The sequence below is a fragment of the Alligator mississippiensis genome, chromosome 3, assembly GCF_030867095.1.
Source record: "Alligator mississippiensis isolate rAllMis1 chromosome 3, rAllMis1, whole genome shotgun sequence".
NCBI lineage: Eukaryota > Metazoa > Chordata > Crocodylia > Alligatoridae > Alligator > Alligator mississippiensis.
In genome coordinates, this window is record NC_081826.1 from 203734994 (window position 1) to 203752870 (window position 17877).

Sequence of the window (17877 nt, forward strand, 5' to 3'; positions counted from 1 at the left end):
TTTAAAGCATATTTTCCTATACAGGCAGAGTCACTGATATGCCAATGCTTGAGTGCCATGTTAGGTATCATTATACCTGTGATGGCTAGCTATCATAACTAGCATTAAATTAGTTCCAATTTTGTATCTATCCTGCACTGACAGTGACTGACAGTGTAACCATTTGCTGCTACCTTGATAGTTCATAGGAAATGAGTCTGATTTCATACCCATTCCCCATGGGCAAATATTTGCCTTGTAAAAGCAAATGACATTAACTGGCATTTTAGAATGGGGCAGGGAGGATGAACTCTGCTTCACCTATAGTGACTGTCTCCAGCTTCTGGTTTAACTGCCTTGTTAAAACAGAGCTGGGACTTCGAGGTTCAGGAGCTGCCATGCTGGACCTCATTTGTGGATCAATAGAGAACTGTAGCATCCATCCTGTGTCTTTCAATAGCATTGAAATCATACAGAATTGCAATTGATGAATTTATTTTCTGGTTAGAAGTTGTTTTACAACTGCTAAGTTCTGAATCCTATATTGGATCTTTTATTTTTTCTTAATCATCCTTTGTATTTAAAAGATAAAATTAGTATGCTGGAATAGCTGTTTGGCCTCAGTTTAAATTTGTCATTCTTCTCACATTTACCACAGCTTATGCAGCAGATCAACAGTATAAACGGTGTATAAAAGAGTATCTATTTCTTACCCTGCAGCGCCACCCACGGCCATCAAGGGAAATCTAATCCAGCATTTAATCAGTCTTGGACCAGACTGAGCCTGGCTGCTTGCTGCAACATGGTGTTGTGTTTCAGAGCTAGGGTGACATCCTGAAGGTCAAAAACTTCCCTATGCACAGCATTCAGGCGTAGGAAGACTGAGGTGGATTAGAAAGAGTTACAGTGGAAGTTACTGTCTCCTGCAGCTGTGTATTGCTGAAGATAAGGATTTCATGATTTACAGAGGAAATGAGGTAGATGAGCAAGAAGGATTGAACATTTTTAAAAAAGCAAAAGTTTAATTAGAAAAGAAGTATATTCTCAAGGATGCTGGTGGAAGATGAGTAGTTTTCTAAATCAGGAGAGACCTGCAGCTTCTTGTGTGAGCAGCAGGCTTTTAAAAAATCTGTTATGAGGATGCACAATGCTTTTCATTAAGAAATCACATTTGGGGTTAGTCCAGGACTTCACATCCTGCTTTTATTTCTTCAACCACCACCAGTTGCACAATTGCTCAGCTCTGTGACAGAATAGTGCCTTTTCTGCCTAGTGCCAACTGCAGTATCAGGGAAATAGCAAACCTTCCTTCATTTATCACCCTGATCTGTCATTTTTTCCCCCCAGGGCATTTTTATAAGGTATTTCTAATAGGTAGTTTCAGAACTTGATCTTACAGATTTTATTTAATTTGCAATGTTTTCCAAGACTTTCCTAGGGGCAAATTAGGGTTACACATAGTCCATGTGGATCAGAAAAGTGCCTTGGGGTGAGGAAGTGGTTCTTTGGACAAATAACGGTCATCACTGGAGGGTTGTTTAAAAATAGGCTGTAAAGAATGAGTAGTAGGGGAAGGCTGTTTGGAAGATCAAATTGATAGGTGCAGAGGGAAAACAATATTTTTCGAAAAATGAATGGTGCAGGCAGGGGGTGGGGGAGGAGGAATGTGCAGAATATTGAATCATATATTGCATGGGGAATGGGTGGAATAAAATGACCTCCTTAACTTGCCTCAATTTGCTATTAGGGATGAATGGCTAGTAATACTTGCCCTAAAGTAGTGTGTGTCATATATACAATATACGTACATAGTATATAGCAATGGTATCTACCTGCCTATCTGTCAAACTTGATTAAATTCTATACTCTTTAGGTAGGCATTATGCCTTCTTTTGTATTTAAAAGCACTTGGGGTAGTTAGCACATTGTAACTTCCTAAACGATAAATGTACACACATAAGCATGTGTACCTCCACCCCCCACAGACACATCTATGAAATTACTCTGAAACTAAATGTGCAGGTATGAGTGCCTATAGTTGTCACTGCAGGTGCGTATGATTGTGTATGTGTATATATAAAATAAAAGTATCAAATTACTTCGGTGAAGCTATATGCATATCTACATATATGTAGTGCCTGAGAATGGTTTAGTATCAGTAACCTACATAATACAGTAATAATATCATTATTCTGATAGCATTACAGTGAATTAACTGCTTTCTAAATGCAGAAGGGAATATAATAGCTGCTCAGAACTGTCTAGGAATATATCCGGTGAGTGGTCGACATCAGTTTTTCCTAAGGGTACGCTGTACATCAAAGCTAACCTGGAACTAGTGAAATAAACTTGTTTTTCTCATCTGGCTCTGCTGTGTCAACAGGAATGAGTTTTGTGATCTATGTCTTATCTTGTAAACTATCCTCTGGCAGGCTGATTCACACCAGCCACAAAAGTAGATCAGGGATTAATGGAGCCACTTCCTGTGATTGGTAGATTAAGGGTGTAAATCTGAAATTGCTCCATTTATTTCCTTTATTGTTCCCCTGAATACAGTTAGCTTCCTCACCTTAAATAAAAAATGTAAGTGTTTCATGCCATAATTCCCTCTGGAAATCATGGATGTGTTATTGGACACTTAAAAGAATGAAGTAGTGTAGTGCAACAGTGCCTTAGCCATTCATTTCTAGAGGCCTAAACATGAATCTTGACTTTAGTATTCTCATGCTACCAAGCAGTTTGAACATCTGGCGGCCATTGACCAGAAAAGGCCACTGGACTAAAATAGCAGAGGAGTAACAGGTTAGGACTGGGATGTATGGCTGTGAGTTGTACAGTTCCTTATTTTTATGAGCAACATATTCACCTGTTCCTCTTCCCATCCTGACAAAAAAGAAAACAGTGAAGAAAAAACAGGGAAGACATAAATTTAGCCAGTCCCTACCTCTCAGATGAATTTAGCCAATTTTGTCATCACCTTTAATGACTCTTTCAGTCCCAGTAATGCCAATTCCCCCTTTATTCTAGCTTATAAGTAACCCGGTGCTTCATCATTCTGTATTTCTGTGCAGGGCACATGGACCAGATGCAGTGCTGATGGCTGAAGGTAATCGTCCAGCTGAGTTGACCCAATCCCAGATGCTACACATTGCTCAGCAGATTGCAGCTGGTATGGTTTATTTGGCATCACAGCACTTTGTGCATCGGGATCTTGCCACGCGGAACTGCCTCGTTGGTGAGAACCTGCTGGTGAAGATTGGAGATTTTGGAATGTCCAGAGACGTGTACAGCACTGATTACTACAGGGTAAGTGAATCGGTGCAGTCAGAAGTGGTGGAGAGCTTGTTGAACTCTTATCACATGGGTAATGCTGATAACTATTTTTCAGAGGATGATCAAGTTATCATATATCTTAAAGAAAGGGATATTAAGAAGGGTGATTTTCGTATTTTAGGATTTAGGAAATTTGGATACTCTTAGCAAGAGTAAGATTAGCCTGTCATTTTGTTTACTTGTTCTGGATTTAATTTTCTTAGAAAAAATGATTAAAATGTCTTCTGAGGTTAGAAGCTTGGCAGGTCCACTGGGCTTCAAAAAAAAGGAAAATCAGCATTAAAGGGGGAGTGCTGATCAAATATGGCCAAACATTTAGATGTTATAGAAATATGCTTGGGGATTGTGAAATGTTTGGATTTGCTTGAGTAGATATAACTTGGAAGCTGCAGCACTGCACCTGGGAAAATGATTACAGTCAAAAAGAGAGAGAGAGAGAGAGAGAAACTAAGATAGAAAATTTTACTGGTAATATATTTGGCATCCTAAAAATGCACTACAGTTAGTAATGAGTATTTCCTATCTCAAGCTGGTTGGCATTCAATTACTGCTTTGTTTTACTCTGGTATTGGTTGCACTTCAGCTGCATGAAGCTACCCCACTGCATATTGCCTATTCTGACTTATCCAGTTTTCAGTGAAGTCAATGGGAATTATGCCCAAATATCTAAGGGAAGAATTTGACTCTTGTATATCAATTTGTAAGTTTGTAACGGCCTTGAAAAATCTTATGTGTATAAGTTGATTGCCATTGTTGTTTTATTGTTTTATTGTTATGTGATAAGTCATATATTTGGCAGCTTTGCTTTTCATCACCATATAACACTATTGTGTGTGGAGCTGAAGAATGAGGATCAGGTTACATGAGATAGCTTGATGTAGCTCCAAGGGCTCAGGGATTCAAGCCATGGCCAAGCTTTTTTACCATGTGAACTCTAGAACCTCATTATGTAATGCTGGACACTGTGCAACCTTAACACAGTTCTCTCTTGCCACTGACAATGAAGCAGCTGGTAAACAGAGCAGATGAAGGCTCTCTCTGCCATCTCTGCCTTAACTTAACTGCTGCTTCCGTCCAAGGGAAACTGCTAATTCTTCACAGTTGTTTGTGAGAGTCTTGAAAAGAATTTGTTCTTACATCTGTTTGGGCAGGGCAGGGCAGGGCAGGGCAGGGCAGGGCAGGCTACATTAAAAATCTGTGGTCATATTTATGTTCAATGAGTTGTTTCAATTAACAGCTGAGAAGCACACATCTTCTTGTTGTGTTGTTTTCTTCAGGGCAAAATGTATAGCTTAGTCAACATCTGAACCAGATTTCTATCACATCTTGTCTTCTGGAAATTTGGCACATCGAGCTATTTCATCATTTTAAGACAAGAATGACATGATTTCTGAACTTGGAAAAACACATACTGTAGTAATGGCTGGAATTATTTATAACAAGAGGTTTACAGCATGGAACTGAGAGTCAGAACTTCTTGGGTTTCTGCTTCGGTATCTCAAGTAAAAGTCATACTTGAACGTGATTTTGCATAGGCACTGACTTTTATTTTTGCTGGGGCAGGGGGAAGGCCTAAGATGATGGACATGTGGAAAGTTTTATGCATTTCAGGTGACAGCCCTCTTCCTGAGGGGGACCAGGGCCCTCAGGCCCCCACATACTCAGCACCTCTGTGATCTTGTATAAGACTTGGCTTTACCTGTTGCTAAAATGGGGTCAACTGTACTTACCTAACTTAGAAGGTTGTTATGAGGCTTAAAATGCTTTTTAAAAACTTTGACAAGCTTTGGAAAAAAGGTGTTCTATGTATGTGCAAGGTCTGTTTTTAACGGTGACCACCTTTTCTTGATATTTGTTCAGAATGGGAGACAGGTAGAGAAGGATGATTCCAGGTTGTAGAAATCTGTATGGGAAGGTGATGGGAACTGATTATGGATCTAATAGCATGAAGCTCACATAGGGCAAATCCAGGCTTTGCACAAGCAGCTGAAACTTCATTGACTCTTTTGATAGTCTGTCTACCTGCCTACGTTGCATCTGAATTTGCCCTAAGGGCCTTGCATATCCATACTGTAGCACCCACTGAAGAAAACAGTAGTTTAGGCTGATACTACCCTAGATGGCCTGGGCCTGTAGAGAAATGAGGACAATCTGCAGCTGGGGCCAACAGAAGGGATTTTGGCTGAGTCAGCTGGAACTTCTCCTGAAACATATGTCAAAGCTCCCCCTTTCCCCCAGGTAACACAATACATTCCACTTTCTCTGTTTTCTTTTCTCTCCCTCTTTTTCTTCCTTTTCCTTTCCTTCACTGAGAGTGTGAGAGCAGTGTGTGAAATAAAGAGAGGAAGAGGGAGAGGAAAAGGGAAAATTAAGGGTGAGTTAGAGGGAGATGGCAATAATATGGATGAGATATAGAGAGAACAAAGAAAGATGAACGAGTCCATCAAGAAAGAATGAATGAATGAAGGAGCACAGTTTATACGTGCTGAGGATGTGATATACACATTTTAAACTTGAGCTCAGTTAGTATTTCATCCTGCACATTTTAAGAGGTGTATTCTTTCAGCACCCAAAAGGTCCTTTGGCAAATGCAGAAGATGGACAGGGCTATGTTTAGCTTCTAATCCCTCATTTCAGACTGGTAGCACCTGGGAAATGCTGGTAAGGATCATGGGATTCTGGTCGGCCCTGCTTGGGACATGTATTGCTAAATCGGGATCTGGTCCTGAGAGGAATAGGCCTGTGGTAGATTTGCCAGATGGTTGTCTGGAGAATTGTGGCTATGGCAGAACAAGGTAGTGAAACATATAGAGATGGCAATGGGAAGGCTCTGTCCCCCAGACATAATCGCACATGGTCACATAAGTCTTTTTAACAGTTAAAGCTTAATTGTATATGTAAGCTGTTCTTTCCCTGCACCTAGCATTTTTGTCAGCTGCTCACTGGAAGTATTTGTATTACAACAAAATATACTGCAAGAAGTGATTTGGCTGCTCTTTATTAATACAATGGAATTGGTTTACTCTGAGACGACCATCTTGTCTGGTCAATCCATTGAGATTTGAGATTTGACCAAAGATGTCTGTTTACTCTCTGCATTTTTGAAGATGAAAATGGTCCTAAGCTCTTGCTCACCTTCAGATTGTTGATGATATTCTTCATAATGTATCACTGCAGCCACAGAGAAATGCTGAAGATATGACTTGAAGAGAAACAGCATTGGGGGTGCATCTGCTTGATGAAATTGACTGCATGAACCTTTATTTATTTATTTGTTTAGGAGTCTGTTAGGGATCTTGGCAGAGGTGGGAGGAGAAGAAATGAAATTTGCTAGTGCAAATGTTAATGGGTAATAAAACAGCAACAGTTTTTAAAAAACCAGACCAGATGAGCCTGAGGACATGATGCAATTGCAGCGGCTTTCCCTTCTTACTGCTGCCATCCACCCCAGGCCAAACTAGAACAGCTGACAAGTAATTAGTGTGTTCCTTGTGCCACAAGAGCTCTGCTGACACTCTGGAGAATTACAGTCCATTTATAGCAGCACATCCCTTCGTTTATTTATCTGGAAGAGTTTGTGTCTCCGGATGGTTAGGTGTTTTATTTGGTTTCTTAATGTCTTTTTTCCCTTGGTCATTTTCTTATTCCTCAAGACATAAGGTTTCCCATTGTTTTGTCTGATGCCCCAAAAGGTTGACTTATCTGCTCTAGTCAGTGGCTTACTATGCCATTTAATCATGGTAATGACAGGTTTTCTGGGTGTTTATTTCTGCACTAGATGCTGTTTCAAACCCTTTTTAGATGTTCACTTGAATTTTTCAGGTACCCACTCTGTATTTAGCTTTAAAGTTTGGTGGGTGGGGCTTGGATACAGTTGATGTTTATAATGGGCAAGAAAACTAAGGGAGGATCAACCCTTCTATTTCCTGACCAAGCTACCAGGGATTTGTTTTAAATGTAAAGCTACTCTTATCTGTTCAGAGATTGGCAGGCATGATACAGAGACTCTGACCAGTTGGAAGGTCAGGAATTTCCATTGCCTTGTTGGGACCACAGTATAGAGACCGTGTTCCTAAATTGGGCCTCTGGTTATATAAATTGTGCCCAACCTTTCAGCTCTGCAGGCCAGATCTGTGACAGGTGAGTGCATGGGGTCTGCCCACGGGTGTGATCCAGCATGCTGGCCCAGCTCCACACACCCAGATTGGGCCATTCACCAGCCTGACCCCATGTACCTGGATCCAGCCATGCACCAGCCTGACTCTGTGCTCAGATCTGGCTGTGTGGCAAATTGACCGTAAGGCTGGGGACAGACATTACACATAAACTGGTTTAAGTGATCATAAGCTGATTTAAACGTGTAACAGAATAGATGTTCCGTGCACATAAACCAGTTTGAAATAGCTGAAACTAGTTTGAGATAAACATGGTTGAATATAGTATCAGATTTAACTGATTTGGGTCAAACTGGTTTGTGCAATGTCTGTCCCAGACCCCTTGCTGGTTTAAGATAAACCAGACTCCCCCAGCATCCTGGCATGCTGTCTGGGCTGATCAGGGATCTCTGCTCTACAGCAGGGTTGGCCCCTCCCCTCTGCTCCCTGGCTGGAGCTCCAGCAAAGACTGCAGGTACAGCAGGGTCTCCCTGGCTTCCCCGTGCCCTACCACCCCCATCGCTGCTCACTGGTCAAGCAGGAAGCCCCCCTTCCCTCCCTCCCATCTCTCACAGCATGGACCCCAGACCCATGGACCTAGGCATGTGGTATGCTACCTAAAGCTGAGCAGTGTCTCTGTGTGTGAGTATCTCCAATTTCACTAGAATCAACAGACAGAATGACTGGTTAGGGTTTTTTGGAGCTAATCAACAGGTCAGCTGTCAAGCTGTTTAAGAAGAGTTTGAACTAATGGAGAGAGGCCATTGTTTTGCTGACGAGGTGATAAGCACTGTTATCAGCCCCTTGCTGGCTTGCTTGCATGTCAGTTTGCTGCAGATAGTGTAAAGAAGCAGGGAGAGGGAAATTGAAAAGCTCTGTATCATCCGCAGATGCATACACTGCACACCCCCTCTTGTGCCAGAGTGCTAGTCTGGGGCTGGCAATACTCCCTCCCCTTGAGCAGCCAGCATGGAAAAGCCTGGGATGGTGCAGGAATACCTCCCTAATCAGAGGCCGCACTCTCCTTAGCTCAGCACTGTGGAAGGAACTGGAGGGCTGCTCTAGCACCTCCCCCCCAACTTCTAGCCTGAGCCACTGCAGGCATGTGCCTTAATTTCCTCAGTCCAGAGAGAATGTGTGTCCATTTACAAACCAGTTCAGCCTAGCCAAGATAGACTAACCTGCAAAGATTGAATTAATTCAGGCTCAGTCTTTTTGAATATCTGTCCCTAGCCTCAGTGTCTGGATTCAGCTGCATGTTGGCATGATCTGGTGTGCAGGGCCATGCTATTTAGCCCTCAGGTCTCCCCATAGGTCTGGAGACATACAAGCAGGGGAGCAGCAATTAATGCTGTCACCATTCCCACACCACCAAATTTCCAGACTCTTGAAGAGCCCCACATGCTGGACAATATGGCTCTGTGGGCCAGATCGAGGGTTGAATACCCCTGATCTACATAATAATAAGGTATAGATTGTGATTAGCTTCTGTGCAGCCATGAGGGAAAGACGGATTTCTTTTTCCCATTTTACACAGTCTGCTTTGGTCCAGTCAAAACTCCTAACCCTACAGGCTCAGAAAAGCACACAGGCTATAAATGAGTCACTTAACTCCCACTCAGAACCAACTTGCCAAAAGAGGATTAAGATGATGAGAAAGGTGTCACAAAGTACTCCCCTTTTGTGGCAGCACTGATGCTGGGAAATCTCCAAGGGATGCAGCTCTGCACTTTTTCCTACCAACAGCCTGTACTAAGAGTACTGTCTGGTTAACAAAAGCAGTATTCGTGATGCTGATAGTAGTAACAACACTCTCATTTGGTAACATGGCATCTCCTTTTTTTCTGAAAAAAAGAATGGGGTTTTGTTTGTTTGTTTGTTTGTTTTTGTTTTACATTAGGCATTCAGGCCTTGTCTAGCCTGGTTGTAACTACAGAACAAAGGGCTCAAGAAATAAAAAGCTGACCAAACAGGAGTGGGAGAGCTCTTCAAACCAGGCTTCAGAGAATTCTTTGTGGTTTTATTTTATTTGTTCATTTGGTTTGCTTACTTAATCCTCATATTAAATGAACACCTTGGACATAGGATGACTTTGTTAATTCAATCTTCTTAGGGGGCAGTGCTCTTCCAAAATCTCACAGAAGTGACAGCAGAGAAGGATGATGGACTTGGTATTCCTTATGTTTCTGAGCTAAAAATTCCCAGCTTTTTAAAAAATATGCAACTTTCAGGCCTTCCGTCTCCATAACAAAATGAAGCAAGAGTACACACCCTATTAAAAATCCCTTTCTTAGGTCATCTCTTACTTTGAAAATGTTATAATGCTTAGCAACTACTGTAAGAATAGCTCAGATTCTGATTTTATTTATGCAAGAGCAACCAAAAAAAGAACCCTTAGGAACAGGAGAGTAAGACTAGCTTTTGACAAGTAAAACTAAGTGCAGAATCTGGCCAAGTGTGCATAGTTATTCTGTAGAATATAAGCCTAACTTTTAGCATTGTATGATGTTCAGTTTCTAGCAACTGCGCATTATATGCTTTCTGGTGACTATATGCAAAATGTTTGTTAAAGATAATGCTAGCAAAATAATCACCAGAGAGTGAGCTCACTACGTCTGTTTTCAGTACAAAGTACATATTTGTAAAGAGAATTAATGCATGAGAGCATGATACTAAAAAAATAAAAACTAGGCTTATAATTATTTGGGCTGTAACTAGCCAGGATAGCACCACAGTACAAATGTTTACAGCAAGGAGCAAGTGCCTGTGTATTCAGTAATGGCAGTAGTGCCAGGCACCTGCAGGTCTCAAATGTCACTACCCAGCAGAATACCTGTGTGGGTGAGTTTGGTGAAGACTGTGCTCAGAAAAACAAGAAAGGGTTTGTGAGGAGTCAAGCAGCTTGTCAAGGCATCCTCGTAGGTGTGTGTATGGAATTGTCACAGTTTGAAGGCTTTTTATTAGCTGCTATTTTGGCTTCTAATGCTCAGAAGAAATTATCCACTTCCCTCTATGGTCCTTTCAGCTCTGCTCCTCCGTCATAGTGCAGTGTGTTCATTGTATGATATACGAAGGAAGGGGGTGATGAACAGCTCCAATAGCCCTTGAATACACGTACCAGTGTGCAGATGGTTTCACACAGCTGGTAATATTCATACATACAGTAAGCAACAGTTTAAGTAGATAGCAATAAATCTGAACTCATTTCCTTGAAGTCAGTAAAGTTACTCTATAGGATAGGATAATTAAAGGTAGAATTGGGCCTAAAAGATGATTCGTTGAGCTTTCAGGAGGTCGCTGCAGGTCATCAGGAAGTTGTTACAAGTATATATACACCACAGGTTTAGTCTTATACTTAGGGATTGGCACCATGGATTGATGCCAAAAGTGGAATTTGTTGACAGCAGAAAGCATTTTTTTTTCATTTAATCCCTAGCTCTTTTATCAAAGAAATCATGATTCCATTACCTGCTCTCTAGGGCTCGGTCAAGCTATATGCCAGGAGTCAAACTCAGCACTGACATAAATGGGCAAAATCCATTGGCATTTATAGAGGTGGCAATGCAGTAATTTCTCTCAAATATAGTTTTCCATGTCCTCCTTGTAACTAACAAGTTCATAGACTTTGTTATAATTCTGTCAATTCTCCATTGAGAAAGTGTATACTCATCAGACCCTACCAGACCCCAAGAGCATTTCAAAGAAAGGTTTTCTTTTTTACCAAACAGTTTTAACTGAAGACAGCCAACTAGTAGATGGAGCATGACATGTCCAATGTCATTTGCAAGCTATACCTAACAGCAACACATCACGATAGTACATATATACTTCATGCACAGAGGTAATAATGTGTAAGATGAACTGGGAAAATAGGAATAACCTCATCTCTGCCTGGGTTTGTGTTGATCATTTGCTGTTTTAGATAGCATTAGGTTTGGGATTTCATGATATTGATTTATTTGTCATCTTATGAACTTAAGAATTATATCACACAATTCCCAAGATTTAAAAAGGGAGGAAAGAAACAGACATATTTGAGATTGATATAGTACACAGCTGATTTGGACTGAGCAACTGTGATGTGCAGGTGTGTATTAGAAGGTATGTAACATCAGACTTTCAAAACCAGCCATGTAAATTACACTTACTCACACATTTGTAAATGTAGTCCTTCATTTGCACATGCAAAACGGGTAATGTCGTGCTTGGGCGAGATCAGCAAACACTCTTATTCATTTATTTATAGATGGGTTTTGTACATGCCCAAACATGCATTTTATAGACAGAATTGAAACACAATTAAAAAAAAGCATCCTTAGTGTAGCTCCATTGTTTCAACAGAGCCAACACTTGGGCCAGTACTTCTTAAATTAAGTCCTTTAAGTAGGTGGCAAAATAAAAGGATGAACAAATTTGTTTTGCCTAATTCTGAGCATACCTGAACAGTATGGGTCAGATCCTTTCCTGCCTTACACGAGTCCCTGAAAATTTATGAACATGCCTGCCTTTGGAACATACCACCAATTTAGTCTTAAGGCTAAGTCACAAAAAGGGGTGAGAGGACCCACCCTCCTTTTTTACTGTGTGTTTTTGAAGGGGTCAAGCAGGATGCTTTTTAGTGCAGAGTTTGGTGGGGGCAGCCTCTGAGCCTCCCTGCATTTTCCAAGCTAGAAGGCAAGGGATGCTCCACAGCTTCCTGGGGCGTTTCCACTGGTCAGAAATTTGACAAGTATACAGAAGTTATTTAAAGCACTGTAGGTTGCTAAAGTGCTGTAAAATACAGCACTTCAAATGCAATACCTCATTTAACAAGGGTTAATATAAAGCACTGTATCCATTTTTGAAGTGTTGTAAAGCTGTGAACTTCTGTTAAGTCATGGCCTTAGGTGCCAAAGGCCACTCTGGCACCTAATAGAGGGAATAGGTTCTGGCCATATGTGCCTGCAAGTCTCAAAATCTCAGTATTATTGGATCACATTCTGCTTAAGGACTATAAAAATAGAAAAAACAGAGAAAAGATAGAGAGGAAAAAATCCACTTGAAAAAGGATGAAAAATCGGCCTGGTAAGAAAAGAAAAGAAAGGAAACATTCTGAAGTAGTAATGGGTCTGGGTCTTTTTCCAGTTACTTGACTTTCCACAGGAGTCAATTGCCTGCCCATTCCAGTCCCTATGCTAGATTTAGATTTGGGTGCTTTTTTGTAAGCCATCTTAGCCACTCTGCCACACAGAGGCTGACTGGGATCTATGAATGATGTGTGCCCCTGGAAGCTGGGGGGACTCGGCGACTACCTGCAGGCGATGGCATGGCGGCTGCAAGTAGGGAGCTGCTGCCGCAAAGGTGTCAGCGGTGGGGGGGAGGAGGCTGGCAAGTGCCAACTGCCCACAGGTGCTGTCAGCCGTGCCACCAGCGCTTCTTTCAGGAGGTGCACTGCCAATCTCAGAGGGTGCACGTCCACCCACGTGTACCCCCTGCATGTCACCAATGCTGAGGTCTGGGCAGAGAGCGAGACCCAAAGACCAGAAAAATAGACTATCTGAACTGCAGCTGACCTGGGAACCCTAGTGTTTTAGGCCAATGCAGAAACTAAAGCAAAACCTTTTGAGTTGCAAATGTTACTTTTTGGTTTGGTAAGTGAAAATTTTAAATTAAAAAAAAATCCCAATTTTTTTCAGCTAAAAGTTTTGCTAGTTTACTGTTTTGTCTCAACTTGGTTAAAAAACAAATATCAAAACATCTCATTTTCTCATTGGACAGAAATTCCAGTTTTGGCTACTTCTCTTTTCTACCATTTGAACACTGAGAATTTCAATACGGTTAATCCTACTCTACAGAAATGAACGGAGACTCAGACCCAAAGAGTATGACGTACATAAGACGTCCACCTGTGTCAACTTATCTCTGGGGTATTCTTAGCACAGCTGTTCGTTTTCTTAGAAAAAGATCTTTTTAAAAATATGTATTTACCAACTGAATCATCCTTAAAAATAACCACATGCATGGATCTAAGCTGCAGGAAGGTGATGATTCATAAACCGCAATTAGCTCTATGAATCCAGCATTCAGAGAAGATTACAAAACGCTGATCACACAGTTTGGCTACTGCCAGTAAATGAAGCCCTATCCTGGAAGGTCCTCAACAGCTCCTTAAAGGTTCCAGAAAGCCTTGACTTCCATCTAACCACTTAGGCTAGGGACAGAAGTTACACATAAATTGGTTTAAGTCATCAGAAATTGGTTTAAACCTCTAACACAATGGAAATTCAGCACCCCGAAACTGCTTTCAAAATGGCCAAATCTAGTTTAAGATAAACCTGGTTGGATGTAGTATCAAACTTAACTGATTTAGCTGCTGTGGGCTTCCCTCCTTACCCCTCCCTCTCCCCACCCCCATTCTGGGCAGACCCCAGCTGGGTGGCCAATGCCGGGCTGGCGGGGTTCATCCCACACCCCCTCCTCAGCTGGCCCCAAGGGTGGGGGGGGAGCATGGCTGGGAATTGCCACGCTCTCAATGAGGGGAGGGAGTAAAGCACCTACTGTTGGCTCCCCCCTCCCTATGCCAGGCAGCGCCCAGTTGGGGGTCTGGTGCCAAGCTGGGGCAGAGTTTGCCCCTCAATCTAAAGTCTAATATTAAGTCTGGTAATGGGAGATTGGAGGGAGGAAATCCCTTCTCTGCACCAGGGGCAGGGCTCGGGGGACCCTGCCAGGGGTGGGGCACCCCTCTGAGGCTGGCGGATCCAGCCAGACCCAGCAGATCCAGCCTGCCCCTCCAGGGGCAGAGGCGCAAGGGTTTGGGGACCCGTGCTGGGCAGCCCATCAAAGATGAGTGTTCTGCTCATCTGCATTCAGGTACCTTTGGCAGTGGCTAGCAGGCATGCTCTATTGCTCCCTAGCTACTGGTGTGGGCCACTGTAGGGGTCTGGCTGCCTTTCAGGTTGCAGAGTCATTCACGTTCACTTGCTTATCAGTTCAGTCTATGCAGTTTAGAGAAACCTGGAAAGATTGAATCAATTGAGCCTGGGGCTTTTTGACTATCTGTCTTAGCCCCAGAGTATGACACAATTATGTTTGTGAACAGAAACCTTTCTACCAAAACCTCAGGCTTGCTACACATTAGTTTTTGGGTATGAGGAGTGAACTTGTGCCCTGTTTTAGTTAGTAGGAGTTTTGCCATCAAGTTGTGTGGATCAGGACTTTATGCAGGACTTTGCAAGGTGAAATTGCAATCAGTTTTTAATTACTCACTCTCTGAAGACTGAGGGCATAAAATAATTGGAGAAGTGATGGAGTGTCATCAGTGGTACCTGTTCTTGGACAGAACACAAATAGAGAAAAATGAGGTCAGTGTGTAGCCAGTCCACTTACATTATTCTGTATCTATAGGATGGATAAGGTTAAAATATTTTGATAGAAAGACACATTGTATGGAACTCCTCTAAATATTTGGGCTAGTGATAAAGAAAAAAGTGACAGCACTCTGAGTGTTAACACTTGGGTTTGTTGACTTGGTGCATATCGTGGAAAAAAAAAATCTAGGAGCAGTGTGGGAATAAAACCCTTTCTCAAGGGGATCTGGACTTTTCAAGCTTTTCCATTACAGGCAGAAAGTGGAGGTCATCACTGCTGCAGAACACTTGTGTACTTTGTGGGAAATGGGCCTTACCTTCCAATGGTGCTGGATGCCTCAATGAGAGGCCACTCAGAGGGAATAGGAGTAAAGGGGAGGTTTCTTTGGAGGAGCGGTCACTGAGTTGGCTCTCCCCATAACCTCATATGCTTTCAGAAGTGGGGCTTTTTATGCAAATAGCCTCTCTCTTTGGAACAGGGAAAGTGGTTGCTAAGCAGTATTCTGAAACAAGCATTTTTTTTTCCGGGTCTAAAGGACAAGGAGCACTTTTCTGCTAACGGACCTAAGGAAGTGTGGAAAAAGAACACTGATGATTACACTGAAATACAATAGGTGAAGGGGATGGCTTTGGGAGACGAGGGGACTGACTGCGTCAGCTAGCAATTCAGCAAAGCCTGCAAAACTGCTCCGGAGATTAACACATGAGAAGAAAAGAACTACTGAAAAGAGAAGCAGAGTGTGTGTGTGTGTGTGTGTGTGTGTGTGTGTGGCTAGGCATTTACCTCCTTATTATCAAGCTTCTGGCTCAGAATGACCTGGACCACTATATCGTACCTTTGCTTCTCACCTGTTGAGACTGTTCTTGTAAGAAGGAGCCATGGACATCCAAAGTGCAGGCATGTCTCAAAGAGCAGTACCATCTGTGGCAATCCATTGCTTACAAATCTATCTACATCATATGGATGCTAGAGATTAACATGCCACAACATGTACTTGGGCCCTTACTCTCCTGGACTTTCTTTCTGTATTAGGATGGAAGACAGTGCAGCCTTTTCCTGTTTAAAGAATTTAAATATGACTCTCAAGCTCTTTACAAGTTGCCAGCACAGCCTATTCAGCTGGGCTAAATGTACCATTACAGATTCTCCGTGCCTCACATGCACAGTGTCTTAAGGACAAGACTCCTTAAAAAGGAGCCATACTTCTGTAGTACACATTGCATCCTTTGTCTGAGCTGATTCATGGATATTAAAGCTGAAAGGATCCATTATGATCATCTAGTTTCATTTTCTGTTTAACACAGGCCAGTGACATTACTTCAGGATTACTTCAGGATCACTTGAGTAATTTTGGGATCGAGCCATTAATTTCTGTTTGAGCTATAGCACGAGGCATGTTTTAAAGATCTTAAATCATTTTGTAGCCCTTTACTGAACCCTTTCCAGGTTTGCAACATCCTTTTTTATTTTTTTATTTTTTTGAAGTGGGGACTTCAGAACTGGATACTGTATTCTAGTACAGATCTCCATCACTGTGTATACAGACCTGCTCCTAGCTGATATTCTCACCTTACACATCCAAAGACAGTGTGTAGATTTCTCAGCTATATGTTTGCCTTGGAAGTTCAGATTTGGTGGGTTATCCACCAGGTCCTAAAATCTTTTCAGTGTCATTGTATTCCAGGATCTCTCTCTTTCTCATTTTGCATCTGTGGCCTACATATGTTATTGCTCAAATGAGCCAAATGGTAAGTCAATTGATATACCAGGCTTGACTCATGATTACTTCTCCATAAATCTGCCTCTTCTACATCATACCCTGAGCAGTATCTGATTAAATAACCATTTGATCATGCTGAACATTTTCTATTTTTCAGGAGTGTTGCTATATGGGTTGGAAAAAGTATGTATGTTCATTATAGGAGACTGAATGTGCTCTAACTCAGAGGTTTTCAACCTTTTTAGACTTCTGCCTCTGGGGCTACTCCTCCAGGGATTTGCACACTAGCAACTGGAGCCAGTTGCTTCCACAGCCCTCCTGCTGCCCCTGGGAACATGGGAGGAGCAGGGAGATGAGCGAGAGTGAAAAGCACAGTGCTACATCCCCCCCCAACTATGGCAGAGCACACTGATTGGAGCACAATGGAAAATGGCACAGTGGTTGTCAGGGGGCTGTGGGACAGCAGTGGGAGTCCCCAGAGGACCAACCATGGGTGGTACTTATCCATGGGATGCTGGAGCAGATACAGAGTGATGGGTGGTGGAAAAAGTGAGCACTTTCTCTCATAGGGGTTGGGCACTGCAGCACCTGTAAAAGGATCTTGCAGTGCTGTGGTTGAGAATCATTGTTCTAACCGTACAAAAACTGTAGTTAGGATTTAATTGTCTTGGCTACATTCTGATATCCCCTTAATATATAACACACATACATTTTAAGAAAAAAGTGATGGGCATGTATCTCTATTCACTTGACATTTGAGCTGTGTGATGTATGTAACACTGGTATGGGCCAGGAAGTTAAGTTGGACCTGGAATCTTAGGAATCCGGTACTTTCCTATATGCTTCCATATTTTATCCATGCTCCAATGTTGTGGTGGAGATATGAGGAGCGGGAGAGACAGAAGGCAGAGGCGGTGGTGGGGGTAGGAGGATGCAGACCTCCACTGCCTCATGTTTAAATCCAAGACAAAGGGCTTTTTTTCCATGTTAAATGGAGAAAAATACCTATTCAGGGATTTGAGTAAACACGGTACATTACCAGTTTGCAGTACTTTGTCTATATTCCAGCAAGTAACACTTCACTACCAGCATATACAGAAACAGGTTGAAATTGCAAATAAATCACTTCACACTGTAATCACTTATAAACCCTCTCCTGGAAGGTGTTACCATGCAAGGTCATTGGTTCAATCCCTCTGGTGGATAGTTCTCTTTTTTCTGTTCAGGGATTGATATTCTGAAGGGGAACAAAGAAACAGGATGGAAGAAAGAGAGACATTGAAATAAAAACGTGAAAGTGAGAAAGAGAAAGAAGAGAGATAGCATAGAGGTGGTGGTTTGAAG

At 42.1% G+C, this 17877-nt stretch overlaps 1 protein-coding gene across 3 annotated transcripts in view; it reads left to right on the top strand.

Annotated features, from left to right (window-relative positions):
• Positions 1 to 17877, top strand: part of NTRK2 (neurotrophic receptor tyrosine kinase 2) — a 324464-nt gene that overhangs the window by 246769 nt on the left and 59818 nt on the right. For all 3 annotated transcript variants that reach the window (XM_019478098.2, XM_006272070.4, XM_019478097.2), the window contains one exon: positions 3051 to 3285. In XM_019478098.2, the coding sequence (XP_019333643.1) occupies positions 3051 to 3285 (235 nt within the window). The remainder of the gene's footprint in view (positions 1 to 3050; positions 3286 to 17877) is intronic.